Genomic DNA, 24,658 nt, shown 5'->3' on the forward strand with positions numbered 1-24,658 from the left:
CTGTGACTGTAATGTAGAAACAAGGACTACATCAGCTGTCAAAATAAGAGCTTTAGATGATGTTTAATTAACATCAATTCAACACATAGACCTATTGTATGCACAGAAACAAAGAGCAGTCTCTTGCAAATTGACATTGTATATGCATGTTTGTAGCATACAATAACATATAATCACTTCTATTGATAATAAGCATTTAATTAGAACATTTTATTGTGAAGGCCACTTTACACACAAACCCTGCCGCTTCCTGTTTTTCTGCTTCTTCCTGTTTCCTCCGGTGCACAGGGTTTGTTTTGGGTGATGACAGCAGAGGAGGCAGAGCCGTGTTGATTGTAAATGAGGAGTTCATTTTGGTAATAAAGCGAGTTTTGTTTGAAATAACTTAATTTATGCCAAACTTTAAGCACAGCTTCTGCTGACGACATCTTTTCCAGAAAATTCTCAGGAATTTAAAAAAATGACAAGATCCCCCAAATATTGCAGTTTACTTGAATTCGCTACAGGAAATAACCTGGTTCCACTCTGCCCCTCTAAACTGCATGAGTCCCTGTGTGACCGGTCGCTCCAAGGGGCCAGTAAAAACTCTGACCTACAGACCAGTGGAGAAAAAATGTTACGTTGAACCCTGCAGGTGTGAACAGGATCTGTGACACGACAGCAGCTGTTCCAGGAAGTGACGTCAGCTGCAGAACCTCAACACACTAAGTTCTGTTATAACCGACAGTTTGGAGGTTCAAAGGTTGGTATCAGTTCTCTTACTTTGAGTCTGAAGGTTCTGGTTCAGTACTGAAATATGGAGCATCTCCTTTGGACCGATCACTCTTCAGAGACAGACAGATGGATCCTGGAGACTCGTCTCGGTCCTCATCTTCCTCCACACAAACACTCATCTTCTGGACTTCAGTCCGTCTGAGAGGAAAACCAGGAACACTGACTGAGAGCTCAGAACAGGAATCAGGACAAACAGGTTGTTCAAGAGTCTCACCCAAACACAAACAGGAGGAAGTACCACACACTAGTTTTTACTCCTTTTCTTCCAGTCTAGTTGGTACATTATCTCACTTCCCTTTATTTTCTCCATGTTTCCCTCCCATGTGTCTTTTCCTTGGAGATGATATAAATATGTGTCACGTGTCTTTCTACCTGGTACTCAGGGATTATGAGTTTTATAGAAACAGATACTGAATTTAAAGGATTTTCCAGCTGAAAGACAGCAGACTCCTCCTCTCCCTGACTGTAATATGATCCATGACACCTGGAAATGAAAAATCTTTACCATGATTAAAGTTGTTTCTTCCTTCATCAATCAGACCTACAGCTGCCACACATCCAACAGTTTCAGGTGTAAACAGTAAATGTGTTATTTTCTACCAGCTGCATGTGTTTCCTGTCCAAACGGTGTGAAACAGTTTCAGAGCAGCTGGATCAGCTGAAGTCTTTGTAACCACAGATGGATCAAACTGATGAGCTCATTCAGACTCTTCTTCCCTCCACAGTCCACAGGGAGAAAAGTGGTTTTCAGACTGACAGTAGAATAATAATAATGTTGTTAACACTCACCTGCCTCGGCAGTCAGTTTGTCTCAAAATGGAGTCTGAACTAACAGATTAACACATTTGAACTTTGAGTTTTCCCGACCTGTTATCAGGTAACATGAGCTGATAAAGTGTTGCTCCTCCCCTCTCTGTTTACAGGAACACCTGTACTGTGTGTGTGTGTGTGTGTGTGTGTGTGTGTGTGTGTGTGTGTGTGTGTGTGTGTGTGTGTGTGTGTGTGTTGCTCAACATTGAGCTTTTTAAAATGATGTGTTGATGAGTTTCTCTCGTAGCTTGAACAGGATGATTCTTCCTGATGGAAGAACAGATAGATGAGGGTAATGACACCAGGAAGCCCACCAGAACCTCCATTAATACCCTCATCTCCCGTGCCTCAACCCCAGATGTCCCTCTTCTCCCCAAGTCGCTCGCTTTCAACGCCAGAGGAGCTGGCTGAGGACACGGAGCCTCAGGCTGGTGGACCTATAACAGGACACATGTCTTGGAGACCAGAGGTGGAGACCGAAGTTAGAGCCTACACTCCTACAGCAGGAGAACAGAGACTAAATTCTGCCTTCACCCCAGTGCTTCCAGCCTCATCGGAGCGTTCGGGCTCCTCGTGTTCTGTAATCTCATCAGGCATGATGACACCTACTCTGGTCCAGCAGTACCCTACCAGGCCAGACCCATTGCAGCCTCATGCCTCAGGGCTGCCTCGCTCCTGTGGTGATACAGGACAAGTACGTGGACAGTTGATTGCTACTGCTCCGGTCCATGAGCCTATAGCGGTCTCTTACAGCTATCCAGCCGCACAGCATTACCACTCACCACAAGTGATGCCTCACGCCTCTTCCAACTATGGCCCAACTCACTACGTTACAGTGCCTTCATCAACACCAGCACTGGAGCAGACTCTACCTGTCCCCAGAGGTAACTCATCTACAGTTCATCAGATACAGCTGCCATCAGGTCAGACTGTGACCCCACACAGTCCTGGTCTGACACACCGCTCTGCATACGGTGTGCCAACACCCAAAATCCCAGACTTCTCCACTGACAGCGAAAAGGAGTTTGCTAACCTGAAGTTGGCTGTAGATAACCTGCTTGAGCCTCATACAGAACTGTCTGAGAAGTACAAATATCACGTGCTACTCGAACATCTTAAGCTGCCCGAGGCGCAGATGATTGGTCAGTCTTGCCGTCACCATCCAAACCCATACTCAGCAACTATGCAGGCCTTGCAGCTACAGTATGGTCAGCCACACCAGCTGGCACAAAGTGAGATAGCAGCCATTCTGACCACCTCAGACGTGAAGCCTGGTGATGCCCACACTTTCCAGAGTTTCGCCCTACGAGTCCACCTCCTAGTGAGGATGCTGCTCTCCTTAGAGGGACCCAAAGGTATGGAGCTAAACTGCTGCTCTCATGTCGACCGCTTACTCAGTAAGCTACCCAAGTACCACAGAGATGGGTTTATTGAGTATGTACAGGTGCAGGGAAAGCTGAATAGCACAAGTCTCAACCCCTACAACCTACAAGATCTTAATGGATGGCTACAAGGTGAAGCTCGACAGGAGCGTCTGTCCAGCAGGTTGGTGCAGCGCTACCAAACCGGACAACCCCAAGTTAATGGAAGGGAGAAGATCACGTCGAAAGGCAAAGGTCAAGGTGTCTCTGTATATCACAGTACAGACCCCCTCCACAGAGCCCCTCCAGTAACCACACACAAACTAAGAAACCATTCAAAATACAATGCCTCTTCTGTGACAGCAAAGAACATCATATCAGTCGCTGTCACAGTATCACAGAACAGTCAGCAGTTGATCTGGATAAGCTGATAACAGAGGGAAGGCGCTGTTGGAAATGTGCACGTACTCATGCGCCCGAGTCGTGAAACCTCAAGAAACCGTGCAGCGACTGCAATGGTATTCACTTCCAAGTCCTCCACGGCGTAGCACAGTTGGGCTATTATTTGAACGGCTCAAAAAATAGCTGAGCTAAGTGGCTAATCTGGCTAGTGAGCCTGTATTCCTGTGAATGTGTATTAATGCTTAATTAAGGTGAACTATTGCTGATAATTCAGTTCTGTAATTCTCTTTCTGTGTTTATTTCAGAAACTCCATCTTTCCATCTTTCAAATCATTCTCCATCATTCAAATCTGTCACCATCTGTCTCCAAGTTATAATACTCTCTGACAAACTCAATACAGTAACGTGAGGAACAATCAGATGTCTGTGTTCTCTGACCGGAACCCTGTAGTGGTCAATATTCATCTTTACACCAGTCTCTCAGGGGTCGAATCCCCAACGATCTTTACCATGATTAAAGTTGTTTCTTCCTTCATCAATCAGACCTACAGCTGCCACACATCCAACAGTTTCAGGTGTAAACAGTAAATGTGTTATTTTCTACCAGCTGCATGTGTTTCCTGTCCAAACGGTGTGAAACAGTTTCAGAGCAGCTGGATCAGCTGAAGTCTTTGTAACCACAGATGGATCAAACTGATGAGCTCATTCAGACTCTTCTTCCCTCCACAGTCCACAGGGAGAAAAGTGGCTTTCAGACTGACAGTAGAATAATAATAATGTTGTTAACACTCACCTGCCTCGGCAGTCAGTTTGTCTCAAAATGGAGTCTGAACTAACAGATTAACACATTTGAACTTTGAGTTTTCCCGACCTGTTATCAGGTAACATGAGCTGATAAAGTGTTGCTCCTCCCCTCTCTGTTTACAGGAACACCTGTACTGTGTGTGTGTGTGTGTGTGTGTGTGTGTGTGTGTGTGTGTGTGTGTGTGTGTGTGTGTGTGTGTGTGTGTGTTGCTCAACATTGAGCTTTTTAAAATGATGTGTTGATGAGTTTCTCTCATAGCTTGAACAGGATGATTCTTCCTGATGGAAGAACAGATAGATGAGGGTAATGACACCAGGAAGCCCACCAGAACCTCCATTAATACCCTCATCTCCCGTGCCTCAACCCCAGATGTCCCTCTTCTCCCCAAGTCGCTCGCTTTCAACGCCAGAGGAGCTGGCTGAGGACACGGAGCCTCAGGCTGGTGGACCTATAACAGGACACGTGTCTTGGAGACCAGAGGTGGAGACCGAAGTTAGAGCCTACACTCCTACAGCAGGAGAACAGAGACTAAATTCTGCCTTCACCCCAGTGCTTCCAGCCTCATCGGAGCGTTCGGGCTCCTCGTGTTCTGTAATCTCATCAGGCATGATGACACCTACTCTGGTCCAGCAGTACCCTACCAGGCCAGACCCATTGCAGCCTCATGCCTCAGGGCTGCCTCGCTCCTGTGGTGATACAGGACAAGTACGTGGACAGTTGATTGCTACTGCTCCGGTCCATGAGCCTATAGCGGTCTCTTACAGCTATCCAGCCGCACAGCATTACCACTCACCACAAGTGATGCCTCACGCCTCTTCCAACTATGGCCCAACTCACTACGTTACAGTGCCTTCATCAACACCAGCACTGGAGCAGACTCTACCTGTCCCCAGAGGTAACTCATCTACAGTTCATCAGATACAGCTGCCATCAGGTCAGACTGTGACCCCACACAGTCCTGGTCTGCCACACCGCTCTGCATACGGTGTGCCAACACCCAAAATCCCAGACTTCTCCACTGACAGCGAAAAGGAGTTTGCTAACCTGAAGTTGGCTGTAGATAACCTGCTTGAGCCTCATACAGAACTGTCTGAGAAGTACAAATATCACGTGCTACTCGAACATCTTAAGCTGCCCGAGGCGCAGATGATTGGTCAGTCTTGCCGTCACCATCCAAACCCATACTCAGCAACTATGCAGGCCTTGCAGCTACAGTATGGTCAGCCACACCAGCTGGCACAAAGTGAGATAGCAGCCATTCTGACCACCTCAGACGTGAAGCCTGGTGATGCCCACACTTTCCAGAGTTTCGCCCTACGAGTCCACCTCCTAGTGAGGATGCTGCTCTCTTTAGAGCAGGGGTGTCAAACTCAATTGCACAGGGGGCCAAAACTCAAAGCAAACTTCAGGTCGCGGGCCGAACAGGATAAACATTTATTGAACACACTGAAACTACATGTTTGAACATAAATATGAATAAAACAGACAGGAATATTATTTCAGAATAAATAAACTTAAACTTTAAATAAAATAAAGTATTTTGCTCTCCATAAAAATATATCCTGTCAAAATCAGACAAGTTAGAAATATGAACATGCTGCAAAAAAACCTGAAAAAAATAAATAAAAATAGTGCTTTTAAGTAAAATAAATCAAAACATGTTTCTTTGCTCTGATGCCATTTTGTCAGAGCAGGATGTTTGGCATCTTTTTTCGGCAATAAGATCGTTTCGGTTTGGTGTGAGTTCCTGTGTTGTGGAGATCCTCAGGATGGACTGCAGGTGTTCGTCGGTGAGACGACTCCTGTGTGCTGTTTTGTTCATCTTCATCACTGAGAACAGCTTCTCACACAGAAACGCCAGCTCACATTTCCACTTTTCATCCCGCAAAACTGTGGAGTCTTTTCCTTTACTGTCCATGAACTGACAGATTTCCTTGATGAGCTCAAAAACTCGATTGAGAACTTTTCCCCGACTCAGCCAACGCACCTCTATGATGAGGAATGTCGGCAAACTCGGAATCTATTTCCCGCATAAAAGACTGAAATTGCCGGTGATTTAAACCTTCAGCTCGGATCAAGTTTACGGTTTGCGTTCCAGTCTTCATTACATGCTCCATTTTGAGGACTTTACCACACAGCATTTCCTGGTGTATGATGCAGTGATACGCTGTTAACTCACCAATCCAGTTCTCCTCCTGCATCTTTGCTCGCATCCTTCCCACCAGTCCAATGTTTTCACTGCACATCGCCGGTGCTCCGTCTGTTGGAAGTCCAGGAAGTTTGTCCCAGGACAGTTTCATGTCAGTTATGCTTTGACATACGTTTTCAAAAATGTCTTTTCCTGTCGTTGTTCCGTGCATCGATTTAATGTCCAATATGTCCTCTGTAACACACAAACTGGAGTCCACTCCACGGATGAAGATGGCCAGCTGTGCAGTGTCCGTCATGTCGGTACTTTCATCAACAGCAAGAGAAAATGCAGTAAAGTCTTCTCCTCTCTGTATCTTCTCCTCTGCATTCAGGTTTTGCAGCTCCTGATGTTTTGTCTCGTAGTGCCGTCGTAGATTAAATTCCTTCATTACAGCCACATGAGCTCCACAAATGAGACACACAGGTTTACCGGCAATGTCAGTAAACATGTACTCAGCCTCCCATCGGTTTTGAAAAGCTCTGTTTTCAGAATCAACTTTTCTCTTCTCCATTGTGAGGGGCATCGCAATAACTTTTCAACAGGGTTGCAGCCAGTTGGAGCGCAACAGAAGCTGACTTGATTGACGTGGGAAAGTTCCCGGGTATCCGAGCGTCCGTAAAGGCAACTGAAGCACTGCATTATGGGATCTGTAGTTCGTGTATTATCAGCGCTTCATATCGCCGGGCCATAATAATAGATCTATATAAAATGATCTCGAGGGCCGGATATAGTTGCACGCCGGGCCGGATGTGGCCCGCGGGCCTTGAACTTGAGAGAAAACAACAACCAGTCGGAGAGAAATATGAATTTGTTGATGAATATTATTTGACGTGGTTGATATCTGTGATTGTGGAGCTGACGGGGCTATATAATGCGTCGGGACCTGTTGAACCGAGCGGGAACGATGACGTCACTTTCTTGTTTTTAGCGCCAGAAGTAAACGGTCAGATTGAGAACAGCTGTTGAGTGTGTTGCTTAGTAACGGTGGACGTTTAAATGATGTCTGTTAGGTATAAGTGAGAGATGTCACTGAGACATGAGGACATGTGTGTGTGAAATATGGTGGTATGTTAATATTGACCATAGTGAATATTATATATATATATATGTGTGTGTGTAATACTATTTTACTGGTCATTTACTGTTACACCAACAATAGAGTTTATAAATTATAGTACTGACATCGTATTAAATTCTGCTGTATGCAGATTGTTTTTCTGTTTGGATCTGTGATGGAGACAGCGATCCCCAGAAACCTCCACAGAGCGCTGGAGCTGAGTGACCCTGTGACCCCTGATCATCTTCACCGTGGGTGAAGCTGCATTTGGGCTTCTTGGATTCTCCTGCCGGAGCACCGACGAGCAAAAAGATTCAGATCAGAGTTAGTCTGAGAGCCTCCAGACGTACACTACCGGGTAGTAGACTGAAAGACAAGAGACTGAAACTGACTGACTGAGAGAGAAATACCGGTATTGGGGTTATTATTTGAATTTGTTATTTTTCTTTATGCTGTTCCCTTGATTTTCTGTGCGTGTTAATAACTATAATAAATTGCAGTTCAGTTCCTTGTTTTAAACTGCAAACATTTGCCGTGTTTCATTCACTCCCAGAGCGACCTAAAGACAGTCCTAAACTTAACACAGGAAATCTAGTGTGTTACTAGCATTACATTTCCAGTCACCTTTTATTGTGTTCATTATTCTGGTTAATTCCAGGTTTATTATACAGTGGTCACACAATCAAGTCTTGATTTTTGTCCTTTAGGCTTAAACCATGTGAAACATCTTTCCTCTGTTTAAGGTTCTCCAGATATCTATTCATTTATTATCACTGATGAAATCACCAATAATTGGGTTTCTATGTTCTTCCAAAAATCTCCACGTCCATCTGTCCATTCATCAGGAGTCGTGTTGAAATCTCCTCCAACCAGTAAAAACTCGGTGAGAAAGTTTCCTTTAGTTCCTTGATAACTGTTGTTACTTGATGCAACAGATTTCTGTTGTTATGATCGTTGTTATAGACATTTACCAGAATAATGAAAACAGTAAATCTGAAGGACACGTGCAACCCAATGTCCGTTATCATCTGCCTTATCAATTCTTATTTTACCTGGACATCTGTTGAAACATATCGCTGCTCCTGCAGAGCGTTTTCTTCTTTTTGAAACAAACTTTATTTGTTACAAACTATATTTATTTATTCACCTTTCATTGTATTCATTATTCTGGTTAATTCCAGGTTTAAGGTTTTGCTTTCAGTAAAAAAAAAAACTAAAGAAGGAAAGGAAAGCAGAGGAAACAAAGCTGGTCAAAGAATTGATCTCACTTCATAGTAAATTAAACTGGAGTCCAGAGGACAAAGACAAAAAGTTAAAAACCTCCAATGGCAGCTGGATGAACTTTACCTAAACAAAGCACAGGGAGCAGATATAAGGTCCAGAGACAAATGGATTGAAGAGGGAGAAAAGAACACATCATATTTCAGGAAGTTAGAGAAACACAGACAGGAAAATGATGCAATTTCTCTAACTTACACTGGAAAATGATTTATACGCATAACTTTAGCCCTCAAAATGTCCCACTATGGAACAACAGAGTCATCGTAAGTAGAAGAAAATCTATGTTTATGGAGGACTGGATGGAAAAACAGATCTGGTCAATCATTCACCTCCTGGATGGAAATGGTGATGCACTTAAAGTGGAGTTTAATGGCAAATATGAACTGGATTGCTCCGTGGAAAACTATATTAAGGTGATTAAAACATTCCAACTCATACAATTAATTAAAAACAATATCGATATCACACCAACACCTAAGTTACAAAAGATAAATATCGATTATGTTGACTTACTGCATAAAAAATGTAATAATGCATTTCTAAGGCAATATTTAGTAAAAACAATGTTCCCTAGTTTAACGAGGAGCACACACACTTCTACATATATGTATATATACACAACCACCTCGTCTCAGATATACAGTTTATATAAATATTGTAGAAAGTAGAACTAGTGTCCACAGATGAGCTCCAACATTGCAGGACTTTGATTGAAGGAAAATGATGAATCAAACAGCAACATGAGCAGCTGCAGCCTCCACAACACCTGCCGGGTCTCAGCCACTGATTGTGCCTGTAATGCGGCGCTGATGGCCAGCAGGCGGCGCTGTTGGTCAAGGACAGTCAAACGGAGCGCGCGTGGAGCTCCTCTTCCTTCTCTCGTGCTTCACGCTGCGTTCACAACCGGATACTGTTTCTTTGTTGGACTTTTAGTACGTACTGCAGCTGCACTTACAAAGTCTGTACTGTTGCATGGAGCACGTGTACAACTGGGACAAACTACTTCATGATAACAACAAGAAATACGTCTTGAACTTTGACCCACTTTGTCATATAAACGTCGCGAGATGTGATGGTTTCCAAACGGCTTTTTAAACTAACTTCTCCTCAGTTCAAACGTCTGTTATGTAGTTAATTAATAAAGTTCATTTCCAAGTCGTTTTTAAATCTTCAACATGTTCCTGCCGGTTTCTCTACATATTCTAAGATAAATGAGAATTTAATTCTTCCCTGGACAGTAAAATCTGAACACCTTGTCGTTTTAATCGAGAGGAAACTGGAGATAATTTGATGGTATTCAAAAACTACATTTCCTATGAGGCCTTGCAACAAGGTGTTGAGGCTCACACTCATAGAAAATCACGTGTGACTTGATATCACTGTTGAGCAACACTTCATCAGCTGATGTCACATGAGACCAAAGAAGGAAACCTGAAAGTGAAAGTATTCATCTGTTAGTTCAGACTCTATTTTGAGACAAACTGACTGCCGAGGCAGGTGAGTGTTAACAACATTATTATTATTCTACTGTCAGTCTGAAAACCACTTTTCTCCCTGTGGACTGTGGAGGGAAGAAGAGTCTGAATGAGCTCATCAGTTTGATCCATCTGTGGTTACAAAGACTTCAGCTGATCCAGCTGCTCTGAAACTGTTTCACACCGTTTGGACAGGAAACACATGCAGCTGGTAGAAAATAACACATTTACTGTTTACACCTGAAACTGTTGGATGTGTGGCAGCTGTAGGTCTGATTGATGAAGGAAGAAACAACTTTAATCATGGTAAAGATTTTTCATTTCCAGGTGTCATGGATCATATTACAGTCAGGGAGAGGAGGAGTCTGCTGTCTTTCAGCTGGAAAATCCTTTAAATTCAGTATCTGTTTCTATAAAACTCATAATCCCTGAGTACCAGGTAGAAAGACACGTGACACATATTTATATCATCTCCAAGGAAAAGACACATGGGAGGGAAACATGGAGAAAATAAAGAGAAGTGAGATAATGTACCAACTAGACTGGAAGAAAAGGAGTAAAAACTAGTGTGTGGTACTTCCTCCTGTTTGTGTTTGGGTGAGACTCTTGAACAACCTGTTTGTCCTGATTCCTGTTCTGAGCTCTCAGTCAGTGTTCCTGGTTTTCCTCTCAGATGGACTGAAGTCCAGAAGATGAGTGTTTGTGTGGAGGAAGATGAGGACCGAGACGAGTCTCCAGGATCCATCTGTCTGTCTCTGAAGAGTGATCGGTCCAAAGGAGATCCTCCAAAGTTCAGTACTGAACCAGAACCTTCAGACTCAAAGTAAGAGAACTGATACCAACCTTTGAACCTCCAAACTGTCGGTTATAACAGAACTTAGTGTGTTGAGGTTCTGCAGCTGACGTCACTTCCTGGAACAGCTGCTGTCGTGTCACAGATCCTGTTCACACCTGCAGGGTTCAACGTAACATTTTTTCTCCACTGGTCTGTAGGTCAGAGTTTTTACTGGCCCCTTGGAGCGACCGGTCACACAGGGACTCATGCAGTTTAGAGGGGCAGAGTGGAACCAGGTTATTTCCTGTAGCGAATTCAAGGAAACTGCAATATTTGGGGGATCTTGTCATTTTTTTAAATTCCTGAGAATTTTCTGGAAAAGATGTCGTCAGCAGAAGCTGTGCTTAAAGTTTGGCATAAATTAAGTTATTTCAAACAAAACTCACTTTATTACCAAAATGAACTCCTCATTTACAATCAACACGGCTCTGCCTCCTCTGCTGTCATCACCCAAAACAAACCCTGTGCACCAGAGGAAACAGGAACAAGCAGAAAAACAGGAAGCGGCAGGGTTTGTGTGTAAAGTGGCCTTCACAATAAAATGTTCTAATTAAATGCTTATTATCAATAGAAGTGATTATATGTTATTGTATGCTACAAACATGCATTTACAATGTCAAGTTGCAAGAGACTGCTCTTTGTTTCTGTGCATACAATAGGTCGATGTGTTGAATTGATGTTAATTAAACATCATCTAAAGCTCTTATTTTGACAGCTGATGTAGTCCTTGTTTCTATATTACAGTCACAGACTGTCTGTTCTGGAAAGCTGCGTCACTTTTATGATTTATTTTTGTAACTTTTAGCCCCGTGGTTCAATAAGTTCAATAATTAAGTAAAAATAAGATTAGAACAAAAATATTTCTGTGATGTGCAGCATGATTATTATCAAAGGAAGTGATTACATATTCATTCCTCTATCAGGTAGTGCTTTAAAAAAAAAAATAATCACATTTTTGATTTTCAACTTGCAATTTTTTCCAATTCCCGCAATTTTTTCAGAAAATCCACTGCAAAATCAAACATTTTTAATCTCAACAATCACAAATAAACCTCCTGGAGGGACTGTCTCTAGTCCTCCCATGCAGAATATCAGTAGATGCTACAATTTACAGGTGTCCCATGAAGGCCTCACAGGTATCGGTGGATGGTAGTTAAGGGGCTGTTCACAGAGAAGCATCTTGTTTCCTCCTTCTTTCATCAAATGCTGTTGCTCAAAGTCCACAGTAAACGTTGACATGTGAAACTCTTCATTTCAACTGTAAAGCGTCATTCCAAGTGTTGTAAACAGTTTCAGACCCCAACTTATTGACGTTAACTGAAAGTCCCTTCTTCTGTGCCTGGTTTCCCTTCAATTAATATGTGATATGTTTATCAACAACAGTCAAATATGGAAAACAGAAAGCTAAATGTTCTTTAAGTTCCTTTCACAAAACAGCAGCAACCTGAACACTCAGTATTAACAGTCTTATGCTGGAAGAACCAGAACAAACTTATTTTCAATGAGCCTGTTTACACCTGGCATTACCATGGAAACAACATCTGTCCTGGCTGATCCAATCACAAGTGGGCAGCTCAACATACAAACAATACACGTTGAGATCAGATCTGATCAGACCACATTCGGAGGTGGTCTGGGACTCATAGGACCTCATTCTTTGAGCAGTGGGAACCTGAATGTGTCCTGGAACACACTGAAGGATCACCTGCTCAGTTGACGTCCTCTGAATAATCAATAGAAATGATCTCCAAGAGAGAAGCTGTCCTGTGTGGTTGTGTCGAGCAGCTGAACTGAAAAGTTCTAATAACAGTCGAGAGACAATCTTAAAAACAATCCTAAACCAGTGTTGGAGTTACTTTTTCAACAAAAACTGGGAAACAAACAACAACAACCATACAAACACAACAAAGTGGAACCCTGCACAGTAATGAAGAAACAGACGGGCCTCCATGTGTGAAATCAACATGAACTGAAGGGAAAGAATCAAGAAGACAAGAAGTGCAGACACATCAGCAGCATTTGTTTCAATCAGGACTTTGTTTGGTTTTTTATTCATTTTTCATTGATGTTCATTCATTTCACAGGTCAGAATAAAACAGATAAAAACATGTTTGTGTTTGCAGAGATCAGTTCTACAGCCAGAGAGCCGAGTCTCCAGGATCCATCTGTCTGTCTCTGAAGAGTGATTGGTCCAAAGGAGATCCTCCAGAGTTCAGTACTGAACCAGAACCTTCAGACTCAAAGTAAGAGACTGTTGTTGTTGTAAACTGACCACATGGAAGATGATTCATTGAGGATGAAGACAAAATGCTCAGCTGAAATATTTTCATTCATGAAGCAGAACTATCAGTGCAGTTTAAAATCAGAAGGATTCTAGTTTAAAGTATTTCTGTAGTAAAACACCAGAAAACCTCTATTTCACATTTCACACTTCAACCAACATGTTTCAGCCTATAAAGATCTGAAAGCTTTAGTAAGTGGACCTCTGAGCTTCGGTTCTCTCCATCATACAGTAGATTGTTCTGTGAAGTCCAGAACAACCATCAGCAGATTATTGTAGTGATGAAGAAATGTGTTGACAGACTGAGGAAGAGGAGGGGTGTCCCTGAGGAGGAGCAGCTGTCCTGCTGTGTTCTGTGTCAGGACGTCCTGAAGGATCCCGTCTCCACCAGCTGTGGACACCGGTTCTGCAGACGGTGCATCACCTCCTACTGGGACCAGTCGGCTCCATCAGGAGACTCCTCCTGTCCCCAGTGTGGACAAAGATCCAGAACCAGACCTGGACTGCAGACAGACACTCAGACCAGCACTGTACAAAGTAAGACTGTCCATCTGTCTGCTGAGGACTCGGTTCTGAAAACTGGACCTGTTGTTTTATACCGTCTCATTTGTTACGTCAGACATTTATATGATTGTAAATCCAACAGAACTGAACCAGATTCCTCTTCCTGTCTTTGGTTTGTGTGCAGCTTCTCTTTCTTTAGTCTGACAGCTGTTCTTGTCTTTGTCCAGATGTTGGTCTGCAGCAGGTTTTAGATGAACATAAGATCAGTGTGAGGAGGAGATGTGAACATGTGACTGAAGGAAGTGATGAAAGAGGAAGTGGAACCCTCCTGAAGAGGATCTACACGGAGCTCTACATCACAGAGGGACGGAGCGAAGAGGTTGATACCCAACATGAGGTGAGACAGATGGAGATCAAGAAGATGATCCTCCATGACGCTCCAATCAAGTGCCACGACATCTTTAAAGCCTTCCCCGACCAGCAGAGACCCATCAGAGTGGTTCTGACCAACGGCGTCGCCGGTGTCGGAAAAACCTTCTCGGTGCAGAAGTTCTCTCTGGACTGGGCCGAGGGCTCGGAGAACCAGGACGTCAGCGTGGTGATTCTGCTGTTGTTCAGGGAGCTGAACTTGATCCGAGATGAGCGGTACAGTCTTCTCACGCTGCTCCGTGTTTTCCATCCAACGTTACAGAAGGTCTCAGCAGAGCAGCTCGCTGTCTGGAAGCTTCTGTTCATATTTGACGGCCTGGATGAAAGCAGACTCTCTCTGGACTTCAGCAGCAGGAAGCTCGTTGATGTCACTCACGAGTCCTCCGTCGACGTGCTGCTGACCAACCTCATCGAGGGGAATCTGCTTCCCTCGGCTCTCGTCTGGATAACTTTCCGACCCGCGGCGGCCAATCAGATCCCTCCTGAGTGTGTCGACAGGCTGACGGAAGTACGAGGCTTCACTGACGCCCAGAAGGAGGAGTACTTCAGGAGGAGGTTCAATGATGAAGAGCGGTCCAGCAGCATCATCTCCCACATCAAGACCTCCAGGAGCCTCCACATCATGTGTGGAATCCCCGTCTTCTGCTGGATCAGCGCTACGGTTCTGGACCACATGTTAACCACAAAGAAGAAAGGAGAGCTGCCCAAGACCCTGACTGACATGTACTCACACTTCCTGCTGGTTCAGACCAAGAGGAAGAAGAACAAGTACGGTGGACACGAGACGGGTCCACAGGAGCTGACGGAGGCTGACGGGGAAGTTCTTCTGAAGTTGGGGAGGCTGGCGTTTGAACAACTGGAGGAAGGAAACATCATGTTCTACCAAGAAGACCTGCAGCGGTGCGGTCTGGACGTCACAGAGGCCTCGGTGTACTCAGGAGTTTGTACAGAGATCTTCAAGAGAGAGTGTGTGATCTTCCAGAAAACAGTCTACTGCTTTGTTCATCTGAGCGTTCAGGAGTTTCTGGCTGCAGTCTACATGTTCCACTGTTTCACCGACAGGAACACAGAGGTGCTGCAGGACTTCCTGAAGGACTTCCTGGAAGATAAGACAGATTCAAAAGGAAATTCGTTTCTGAAGAATATTTCTAAGTTTTTTAGAAACAATGATGATGGTTTCCCTTCTTTGGATGACTTCCTCAGAGGAGCCATGGAAAAATCCCTCCAAAGTAAAAGTGGCCACCTGGACCTGTTTGTTCGTTTCCTTCATGGCCTCACTCTGATGTCCAACCAGAGACTCTTAGGAAGCCTGCTGGGTCCGAAAATAAGCAGTTCAAGAATCATCCAGAGAGCCATCAAGAACCTGAAGGAGATGAACAGTGATGAAATCTCTCCAGACAGAAGCATCAACATCTTCCACTGTCTGATGGAGATGAACGACCTCTCAGTCCATCAGGAGATCCAAGACTTCCTGAAGTCAGAGAACAGATCAAAGAAGAAACTCTCTGACATCCACTGCTCAGGTCTGGCCTCCATGCTGCAGATGTCAGAGGAGGTTCTGGATAAGTTGGACCTGAAGAAGTACAACACATCACAGGAGGGACGACGGAGACTGATCCCAGCTGTGAGGAACTGCAGGACGGCTCGGTGAGTCCACGTGATCATTAACGTTATCAATCAGATCAGTAGTTTGGTTCTTCATATATTCTCTCTAGAACATTGTCATTATTCTTTAAACAGTGTTCCACTGGTTTGTTGTAAACATTAATGTCAGTTGTAGTTCTGGTTGGATTCTGGTTCAACCGGTTTTTAATATATTTACAATATGAATTTTTCATAAACCACCATATGATATCATTGAAACTGCTGAAGCTTTACATGAGGTAGCGCACTAAACGTACTCATAGAACTGAAGTTACATCCAGGTAACTATTAATTGACTGCATACAGTGCAGCCCACCGTGACGTCACCCATCAGGATGTGAGGGCTCGTTTTGAAGCCTCCAGTCAGACATTTCAGCCGACGCTGTCTTGATGTTGTGGACCCAGAAGAAACCATATTTTGATGAGCTGGGAGGAGCAATCAGTGGATCTAACAGGGAGCCCAGGGACATTAGGCCCCGCCCACATGAACAGTAAACCCTGAAACCACTCCAGGCCTGTCAATCAAACAGCTCCGCCCCCAAACATATCTGTGTTTGAGTCCTAATATCTAATGAATGATGAATTATTTCCAGAATGACCAGAACACTGATCAGAAGGAGGGAGTTCATCTAATGACACCATGATGACTTGTGGAAAACATTTACTGACTTTGTATTTCAGGAGAGAACTTGATGCTTTTTCAGTGGGAGTCTATGGAGACTGAGGTTCTTTGGAGACGGCCCCTAGTGGCCCTCAGTAGTGTTGCACTTTAAGGCTCTTCTGCGCTGGCTTTCTCTTTCCTGTGTTGTTCATTTTGGAACTGATGGAGAGAATAACTGGATCAGAATCTCAGCAAAATGCAAGAAAGCAAAGCTGGAATGAGACTGAACAGCGTGTACGATCTGGCAGGGTGGGTGTGACTGCGCTGGGTCTGAGTTACGTATCCTGTTGATGGAGATCTGAGGCAGCTGGTGAGGTTCTGCTCCGGTCCCGGTGCACCTGCTTCCACTCAGGTAATCACAGACAGAGAGAGATGCTGGAGAGCAGCTGCTGGGATGTGGAGGGAGAAACATGGAGGCAGCTGTAGCAGACGTGATGCACCGATGTGAAGACTCACCCTTGCTGCGTTACGACACCACATAGTGGACGAGTGGCCAATCAGAGTGGAGTTTGTTCACTATATAGTCACCATGTAGTGGACAATTGGGACGCAGCACCTGCGTTCCAGTATCCATACGAACACACTATTTAGTACGGCAGAAGAAGATCAGTATGTCCCAATACATAGTGTGTTAAATGTAGTACTCCAAAAGTACCAGGATGTTGTACTACGTTCGGTCGTATTCTCCAGTCTGCAGGTCAGCATGCTGCTCTGGCTGTTCTGACCCACAATTCTCTGCAGCAGAAGATGCGTCACATCGACTGAGCCACCGAGACTAAGTACTAAAAGTATAAAGAAATAATTTGCAATCTGGAACGCAGCGTGAATGTCAAACAGGAAGTGTCAAACTGTTTGTTATCAATCACAGGAAGTAAATATTAAGTGTCGTCTTTCATAATAACATATTTTGTAAAATTTGTGTCATTACAGACTTGTTGGCTGTGGACTCTCAGAGACTCACTGTGCAGTCGTGACCTCAGCTCTGAAGTCTGACCCCTCCCATCTGAAACATCTGGACCTGAGTGACAACCAGCTGCAGGATTCAGGAGTGAAGCAGCTGTCTGCTGGACTGAAGAGTCCAAACTGTAGACTGGAGACTCTGAGGTCAGTTCATGAACTGAATCAGAACTTCTGATTTGAATATATTGAAGAGACGGCAGCAGTCAGTGCAGTTTCACTATTTTCATGAACACAAATCTGAAGACATTTTACATTATTTGAATGTCATGAAATCTCCTTCAGACTCCGGTGTTTAAGGAGAAAATCTACAGCGGTGTTGTGTGTTGGACAAACTCATTAAATCTGAACACATCTGATGGATCACTTGATTTTATCTCCATCTTTTATTCTTTATTCAGATTGAAGAGCTGCAGGTTGTCAGAGATCAGCTGTGATTCTCTGAGTTCAGCTCTGAAGTCAAACCCCTCCCATCTGAAACATCTGAACCTGAGTAACAACAACCTGCAGGATTCAGGAGTGAAGCAGCTGTGTGGTTTTCTGGAGAGTCCACACTGTAGTCTGGAGACTCTGAAGTAAGTTCACTGTCTGTTACTGTTGTAGATCTTCTCTGTTTAATCAGCAGCTGCAGCTCCTTCATGTCAGACAGTGCAGAATAGACAGAAAAGAGGGGAATTATCAAATCTAATCCAGGTTCAATGAGGAGACTGGTTAATCGATCACTCGTCTGACTGCTGCACAGACAAGAAATATCCACCCTGAATTACACTTACAACAAAAGGTTTAATTAGAACACAATATAATAACAATACTACAACAAATTGACAATTCCACACATCAAAAAGTGTCCAAGCAGGAAATATGAAAATCAAAAACCTCTGAGATCTCAGGAATAAATGAAATAGAAAAACAGTTATTAAAGAAAGAGTTGAGCTCTCAAATGTCCTACACACCCCTCCGCCCACCACCCCAAACAATGTCCAGTGAAATGGACTCCAGGTGAACTGTGATGTCCAGCTGAGATGAAGATTCTCTCAGGTGAAGGTAGACGGTAAGATGGATGAAGATGGGGTGAGTGGTGGCAGGCAGGACGGTGGATGGACGGTACCTCTGGTTCCAACGAAGAAGATATTTTTTTTAAAAAACAGCCTCTGCACATGTGCAGGACAATAGTTCATTACTAATTCAGTTTACTCAACTGGGCCTGCAACCCGCATGGCTGTAAACATCACACACAATATAACAACTAATTAGTGAACATACATAACTCAAGGCATTCAATTACAATCATTACATCTTCAGGAATGTTTTTTGTTTCCCCTTCAGATTTATCCTGACTGGTTTTTGTAAAATACACAACTTACTTCTAAATATCGTCGAGCATTCCTGCTAACGAAGCTAGCATGCAACATTAAAAAAGCATTGAACTTCAATAAACTCACCAGGATATCAAATGTTCAAAGTTCTAAGGATCTGTTGGTGAAACTGCAGCTCTTCAATGGCTCGTCGTTCAACATTCAATTTAAAGTTGTTCACTTTTCTTTAGCGGAATCTGATTAATCTTTTCCTGCTCACAACTCCTACCATACCGAAGCACAGACGACGGAAAAACAAACATCCTCTGTTGAGACATGGATGATCACTTCTATCCATCTCTGTGCACGGAGTAACAAAGATGATATATTCAGGAAAACATTGACTCTCCTCGGACTTTTCTGTGTACAGAGGAAAACGTCTACGTGACAACCTGTCGACCTTACTTAAGGGGACAATAACATCGTTCCTAAACATAATAATTAAGATCCCAGATTAAATTATTCTGGTTACATAAGACTCCATGTTTTAGTTGTGCTGAGATGAACATGATGTGAAAGTTGTGGTGAAACTAAACTGCAGACATCAGCTGATATTCTACGGATCCACACTGAGGATCTTCAGGGGAAAGTCTGTTTTCTTCTTCTCTGGTTTAGTCCGCTGACTGTGGCAGAGCAACGTCCACATTTAAAACCTTCATAGAAGAAGAAAAATCCTTCACTGGATGATCGACTGTGAAACTGAAACTCTGGATTTTCACCTTAAAGTCTGACATTGAAATAAAACTAGAAATCTTTTCCACAACATCAGACTGCAACAAATAAATGTTCAGTATGTGCTTGTTCACACTGGTCTGGAGTCATGTGATGATGTTGGACTGAAATATTCAAACAGATCACATCACATCAAATGTTGTAGATGTAGTTTGGATCATCTGATGGACTTTTCTTCCACATTCAGTCGGACATGTTTGTTTTCTTCTGAAACTTGAGGATCTTCAGAGGAATCTGGGATCAGTTTGTTGGACAACATGAGTTTGTATCGATGGAGCCGCTGGTGGAGCTGCAGAGTTTAAGAGCTGAAGTCACTCCGTCTTTATTGAAGCAGCAGCATGTTGTCATTCATATTAATGAGAGCTCTTCTTCACTGCTTCTGTTTCACTGTTTCAACCTGCAGCTGTTTGGAGTTTCCATTTTCTTAACTTGTACATTGTGAACCTTCTTCAGCTCTGAACACACCATGAAACAATGAATGAGTCTAAACTCCCATCTTTCATTTTTTATTCAGATTGAGGTTCTGCAGTTTGTCAGAGATCAGCTGTGATTCTCTGGTCTCAGCTCTGAAGTCCAACCCCTCCCATCTGAAACATCTGGACCTGAGTTACAACCAGCTGCACGATTCAGGAGTGAAGCGGCTGTGTGGTTTTCTGGAGAGTCCACACTGTAGTCTGGAGACTCTGAAGTAAGTTCACTGTCTGTTACTGTTGTAGATCTTCTCTGTTTAATCAGCAGCTGCAGCTCCTTCATGTACAAACAGAACTTCCATCCTTAAAGCTGTAAATTTCCTTTTGTTCCTTTTTCAGTGTTCTTGTCCTAAATTCAGAGTGTTTGTTACAGAAAGTGTAGAAAATGTCCTCTGATGGTTGTTAAAGTAAATGAATGTTTGTCATTTGTTTTAAAGAGTCTCAGCTGTAAACAGAAGATCCTCTGAACTCTGATCTGTTGAATCTCAATGTTTCCTTCCTGAAGGAGACATTTGTCTTTGGTTTCTGCTCATTTCAATGAGACTTCACAGATAAAGTCTGATCACTGATATTGATCCTTCACAACACACTCAGATGAAAGAACATCATCAGCTGCAGCTGTTTAAAGTATCAGTAGAGTAGTGATGGTGTAATGAGACCTGACGGAGGTGAGCAGCATGTTATTGATCTGTGTTGACATGAAGAGGTGGATGAATGTTGTGCTGACATTTGGATGATGTCAGTAGAAGGCTGACATGATGAAGATCCTCAATAACAGAAGGACAAAGTCATTCAAACTGAACACATCTGATGGATCACATGATTTTATCTCCATCTTTTATTCTTTATTCAGATTGAGGAGCTGCAGTTTGTCAAAGATCAGCTGTGATTCTCTGGTCTCAGCTCTGAAGTCCAACCCCTCCCATCTGAAACATCTGGACCTGAGTTACAACTTCGATCTGCAGGATTCAGGAGTGAAGCAGCTTCATGGTTTTCTGGAGAGTCCACACTGTAGTCTGGAGACTCTGAAGTAAGTTCACTGTCTGTTACTGTTGTAGATCTTCTCTGTTTAATCAGCAGCTGCAGCTCCTTCATGTCTCATGTTGATGACTACAGACTCTGAGGTCAGTAGAGGGTTGGAGTCGCTCCATGCTGCTTTCAGTGATGTCAGTGTTTCTCATAAATATACTAGACTTGGGCGGCCCGTCCATGTAAATTTACAGCCGCCCAGATATATTTGAATGTATTTATGAATGTGTCCGAGAGGACGCCGCGAGATGTGTGTCGGCAGCGAGCGGAGGGGGACAGCTGTCGGTCCGCTGCAGCCGACACTCAGACACAGAGTCCCGCCTGCTCTACAGGCAGCGGAGCAGAGAAGAAACGGACTAAAGTGCCGTCACTCTTCACTGCAGTCCATGTTCACCATCGTTTGCGTGTAAAGGTTGAAAACACCAGCGATCGGTCGAGACATCCAGGAAGTCCGTCACATACAGGCGGAGAGATGAAAGTTTCCCACAAGCTGGACGTTCATGTGTCGCTGCTGCAGGATGAAATCAGCCTGCAGCTACACACAGTCAACTAAAGTCTACCAACATGGGTTAACTATTAAACTAACCACTAACCAGCTGATAGTTATCGCTGACTTCATGAATTCAGCCTGAAATGGTCAGAGCGTCATCTGAGCTGTCGGTCAGAAACTCTCAGTTTCAGTTTCATATCACTCAGAGCGGGCGGATCAATCATTAGTGATGAGGGGGCTGCAGGAAAACTACTGACCAGTAAAAATACTATCAAAGAAAACCTTCTGTTGAAAATAATGCTGCTGCAGTTTGCTACTCAAGACGGTTCATTTATATACAGAACATGACGTGGTGTTATTTCTCTTTCAAAACCCAGAAGAACCAATGAGAGTGTCATTACAGTATTGAATCAACAGGCAGCATGTTTAACATCTGAACAACATCCATCCCCCAAGAAATTTAAACCATTTCAGACAAAAAAGTCATCAGAAATACTTCAATCTAGTCTCATCTTTATGTTTTGTATTTATTTCATCTTTTGTACTAAACTATGGAGAGTCGTATCAATAAGAGTATAAATAGTCTGCAGCCTGCACATCACAGAACCAGCATTACATTAGTAACCAAGTGGTGTTTCTGAACGGGACCGAAGTCTCCGAACTGGACTGAAGTCCTGCTGCTCTTTATTCTGCTGCATCACTGACTGACAGCTGATGGAGGGAGTCTCTGCAGACACTCAGGTATCACCTCTGTTCTCTCTGCTTCTCTCTACAGATGGAGGTGATGATCTGTGTGAAGGAGAACAGGACGGTGTGCTGAGAAGATCAGCTGAGTCCTGATGACCAGAGGTTGAAGCAGCAGCAGCTGGTTTACAGAGACTCTGACTGGGAGGAGGAGGAGGAGGAGGAGGAGGAGGAGGAGGAGGAGGAGGAGGAGGAGTTAAAAAGCCTGCATCTGTGATGGTACAGGGAAGCATTAGTGTAAATGGACATGGGTAGCTTGAACATCTGGAAGGAACCATTAATACTCAATGATATCTTCAGGTTTTGGAGCAACATATGCTGCCATCCAGACAACGTGTCTTTCAGGGAACGTCTTTGTTTATTCCAACAGAACAACGTCCATTCCACATTCTCCGGTGATAAACTGGCCTCCTGCAGTCCAGACCTGTCACCCATTGAAAACATCTGGAGCACCGTGACATGATAAAATACGACAAAAGGAGACCCTGAACTGTTCAGCAGCTAAAATCCTACATCAGTCAAGAATGGGACCACATTTCACTTTCAAAACTCCAGAAACTGGTCTCCTCAGTTCCCAAACGAGGTAGAACGCTACCTACAAAACTGAAGAAAGAACGTTGATACTCGCTGCTCTTTGTGTGGAATTGATCCTGAAACTACCACACATTTTGTCAGGATTCCTGCTTTCCTCTATTTTGTCCCCGATCACCTCTCCTCCTGTGTCCCCTCATTCCCTTGTCTGCTTGTGTTCTGTGTCCTCCTCTCCTCACCTCCCATGGCCACGCCCCTCACCGGTCCCAGCAGCTGCTGCCACTCACCCCGGATCACCACCTGCAGGTGTGCTGGATTTCCCTGATCACCTCCCTGGACTATATGTACCCTGCCCCTGCACTCTTCTGGTTGTTGGTGCATTACTTTTACTACTACTACTACTACTATACTACTACTACTTCTACTACTGCTATACTACTACTACTGCTATACTACTACTACTTCTACTACTTCTACTAGATACAACTACTACTTCTAGATACAACTACTAGATACTAGTGATGGTGAGATGAAGCCTCATGAGGCATCGAACCACTTCAGCCAATTGGTTCGAGAAAGGGTTCATTACTCGAAGCTTCATGTGCACACGAAACCACCTGCTGGCCAAGTGTATAATCACAGGCAGCTGTATCTGAACCACATGTGATGCATTGAATTTTTGTGTCTGTTATGGCTGTTTGGGAATGACTATGAATTACAAAAATGTATGACCAAATAATGTCTGTACATAAATTATCACATATGTGCATAATAAAATATTTTTTGAATGTATTCTGTGTGTGTAAATTTTCCCAAAATGGTAGTATCATATGATATGGCAGGTTGTGTAATAATGTTTTTCTGTCACTTTAGGAAAATGACATGGGCTTAAGCAGGCAGAGGACAGTGGAAGTGTTTGTGGAACTAGGAAGAGGGGACTGAATATGCTTGTGTAACTTGGACAATGATGTACAGGACAGGGGACATTTTATTCATTTTTATTCAGAAATAACAGTTTCCCAACAGTTTTTGGTTTTGTGGATGTCCACATGTCAGAAGTAAGGCTAACAGCAGCCACCTTTTCCACTTTAGCCTTAGCCTTCTCCTTATCTGACTCATACTTGGCCTCCACCATGGCCTTCAGAGCCTCAAGGAAAAAATATATAGTGCTGAACTGTGAGACACAATAAAGTACTCATTTGTTTCATGCATGCAGCCATACATACCTGCCTTGTAGGGAGAACATAATTAGGATCCAGTTTGGACACAAATGCCCTGAATCCAACATCATCCACAATACTGAAGGGCTGTGTGTCCTTCACTATCATGGAGACGAGGGCTTCATCCAGCTCTTGTTTTCTGGTGGCTGGTTAAAAGAGAATAAATACAGTGTCTGTTACCTGTCTTTATTTACACAATAAAGAAAAGTGAACAGGGAAAAATTGTGATGGTGTATTTGTAATATTGTAATGACTTACCTTGGCTGGGTGAAGCTCCAGTTTCCTCCTTATTCTCATGCAAGGCACGGTAACGCCTCAGCATGGATGAGGTGTTGTTATTGTACCCCAACTCCTTGGAGCACAATAAACACCTCACCTTTGAATAAAATAAGAAACTGTGAAAAATACAGTTCTTGATAAGCAAACCTAATGTGTCTGAAATAGAGTTAGATTTAGCTTATTAGGAGTTATCAAATCAAAGTGTTCTCACAGGGGAAATCCTCCTCTTCCTATCTGGCTCCATCTTATCACCTCCTTCTCTCCTCACTCTCCTAAATCTCCAAACTATCTATCTCTCTCTAAACTCTCCAAACTATATAAACGCTATCCAAACTATCCAA

The 24,658-nt window shown here is 43.5% G+C and overlaps 2 protein-coding genes across 5 annotated transcripts in view; one reads left to right on the forward strand and one right to left on the reverse strand.

Annotated features, from left to right (window-relative positions):
- LOC138215522 (protein NLRC3-like) overlaps positions 1-24,658 on the reverse strand; it is a 132,172-nt gene that overhangs the window by 19,444 nt on the left and 88,070 nt on the right. The window lies entirely within an intron of this gene.
- Positions 10,209-22,463, forward strand: LOC138215523 (protein NLRC3-like). 4 transcript variants are annotated; one of them, XM_069177731.1, is made up of 10 exons: positions 10,209-10,367; positions 10,830-10,979; positions 13,115-13,234; positions 13,574-13,809; positions 14,004-15,852; positions 17,441-17,614; positions 17,869-18,042; positions 20,069-20,242; positions 20,878-21,054; positions 22,319-22,463. In XM_069177731.1, exons 2-10 carry the CDS (start codon positions 10,849-10,851, stop codon positions 22,326-22,328), a joined length of 3,045 nt encoding a protein of 1,014 aa, XP_069033832.1. In that variant the 5' UTR covers positions 10,209-10,367; positions 10,830-10,848; the 3' UTR covers positions 22,329-22,463. The 4 variants fall into 4 exon arrangements, with proteins under 4 accessions (XP_069033832.1, XP_069033834.1, XP_069033836.1 ...); XM_069177733.1 differs by lacking the exon at positions 20,878-21,054 and having other exon boundaries at positions 10,209-10,979; XM_069177735.1 differs by lacking the exons at positions 20,069-20,242; positions 20,878-21,054 and having other exon boundaries at positions 10,209-10,979.

The sequence above is a fragment of the Embiotoca jacksoni genome, unplaced genomic scaffold, assembly GCF_022577435.1.
Source record: "Embiotoca jacksoni isolate LCO1_2020_lvr unplaced genomic scaffold, fEmbJac1.0.p SCAF_77, whole genome shotgun sequence".
NCBI lineage: Eukaryota > Metazoa > Chordata > Actinopteri > Embiotocidae > Embiotoca > Embiotoca jacksoni.

Bases quoted from the DNA above. Each gene is read 5' to 3' on its own strand.
- LOC138215523 (XM_069177731.1), top strand. From the start codon at position 10,849: ATGAGTGTTTGTGTGGAGGAAGATGAGGACCGAGACGAGTCTCCAGGA. The intron at 10,980-13,114 runs GTAAGAGAACTG...TTGTGTTTGCAG, and splicing joins CCAGAACCTTCAGACTCAAA to AGATCAGTTCTACAGCCAGA. The intron at 15,853-17,440 runs GTGAGTCCACGT...GTGTCATTACAG, and splicing joins AGGAACTGCAGGACGGCTCG to ACTTGTTGGCTGTGGACTCT.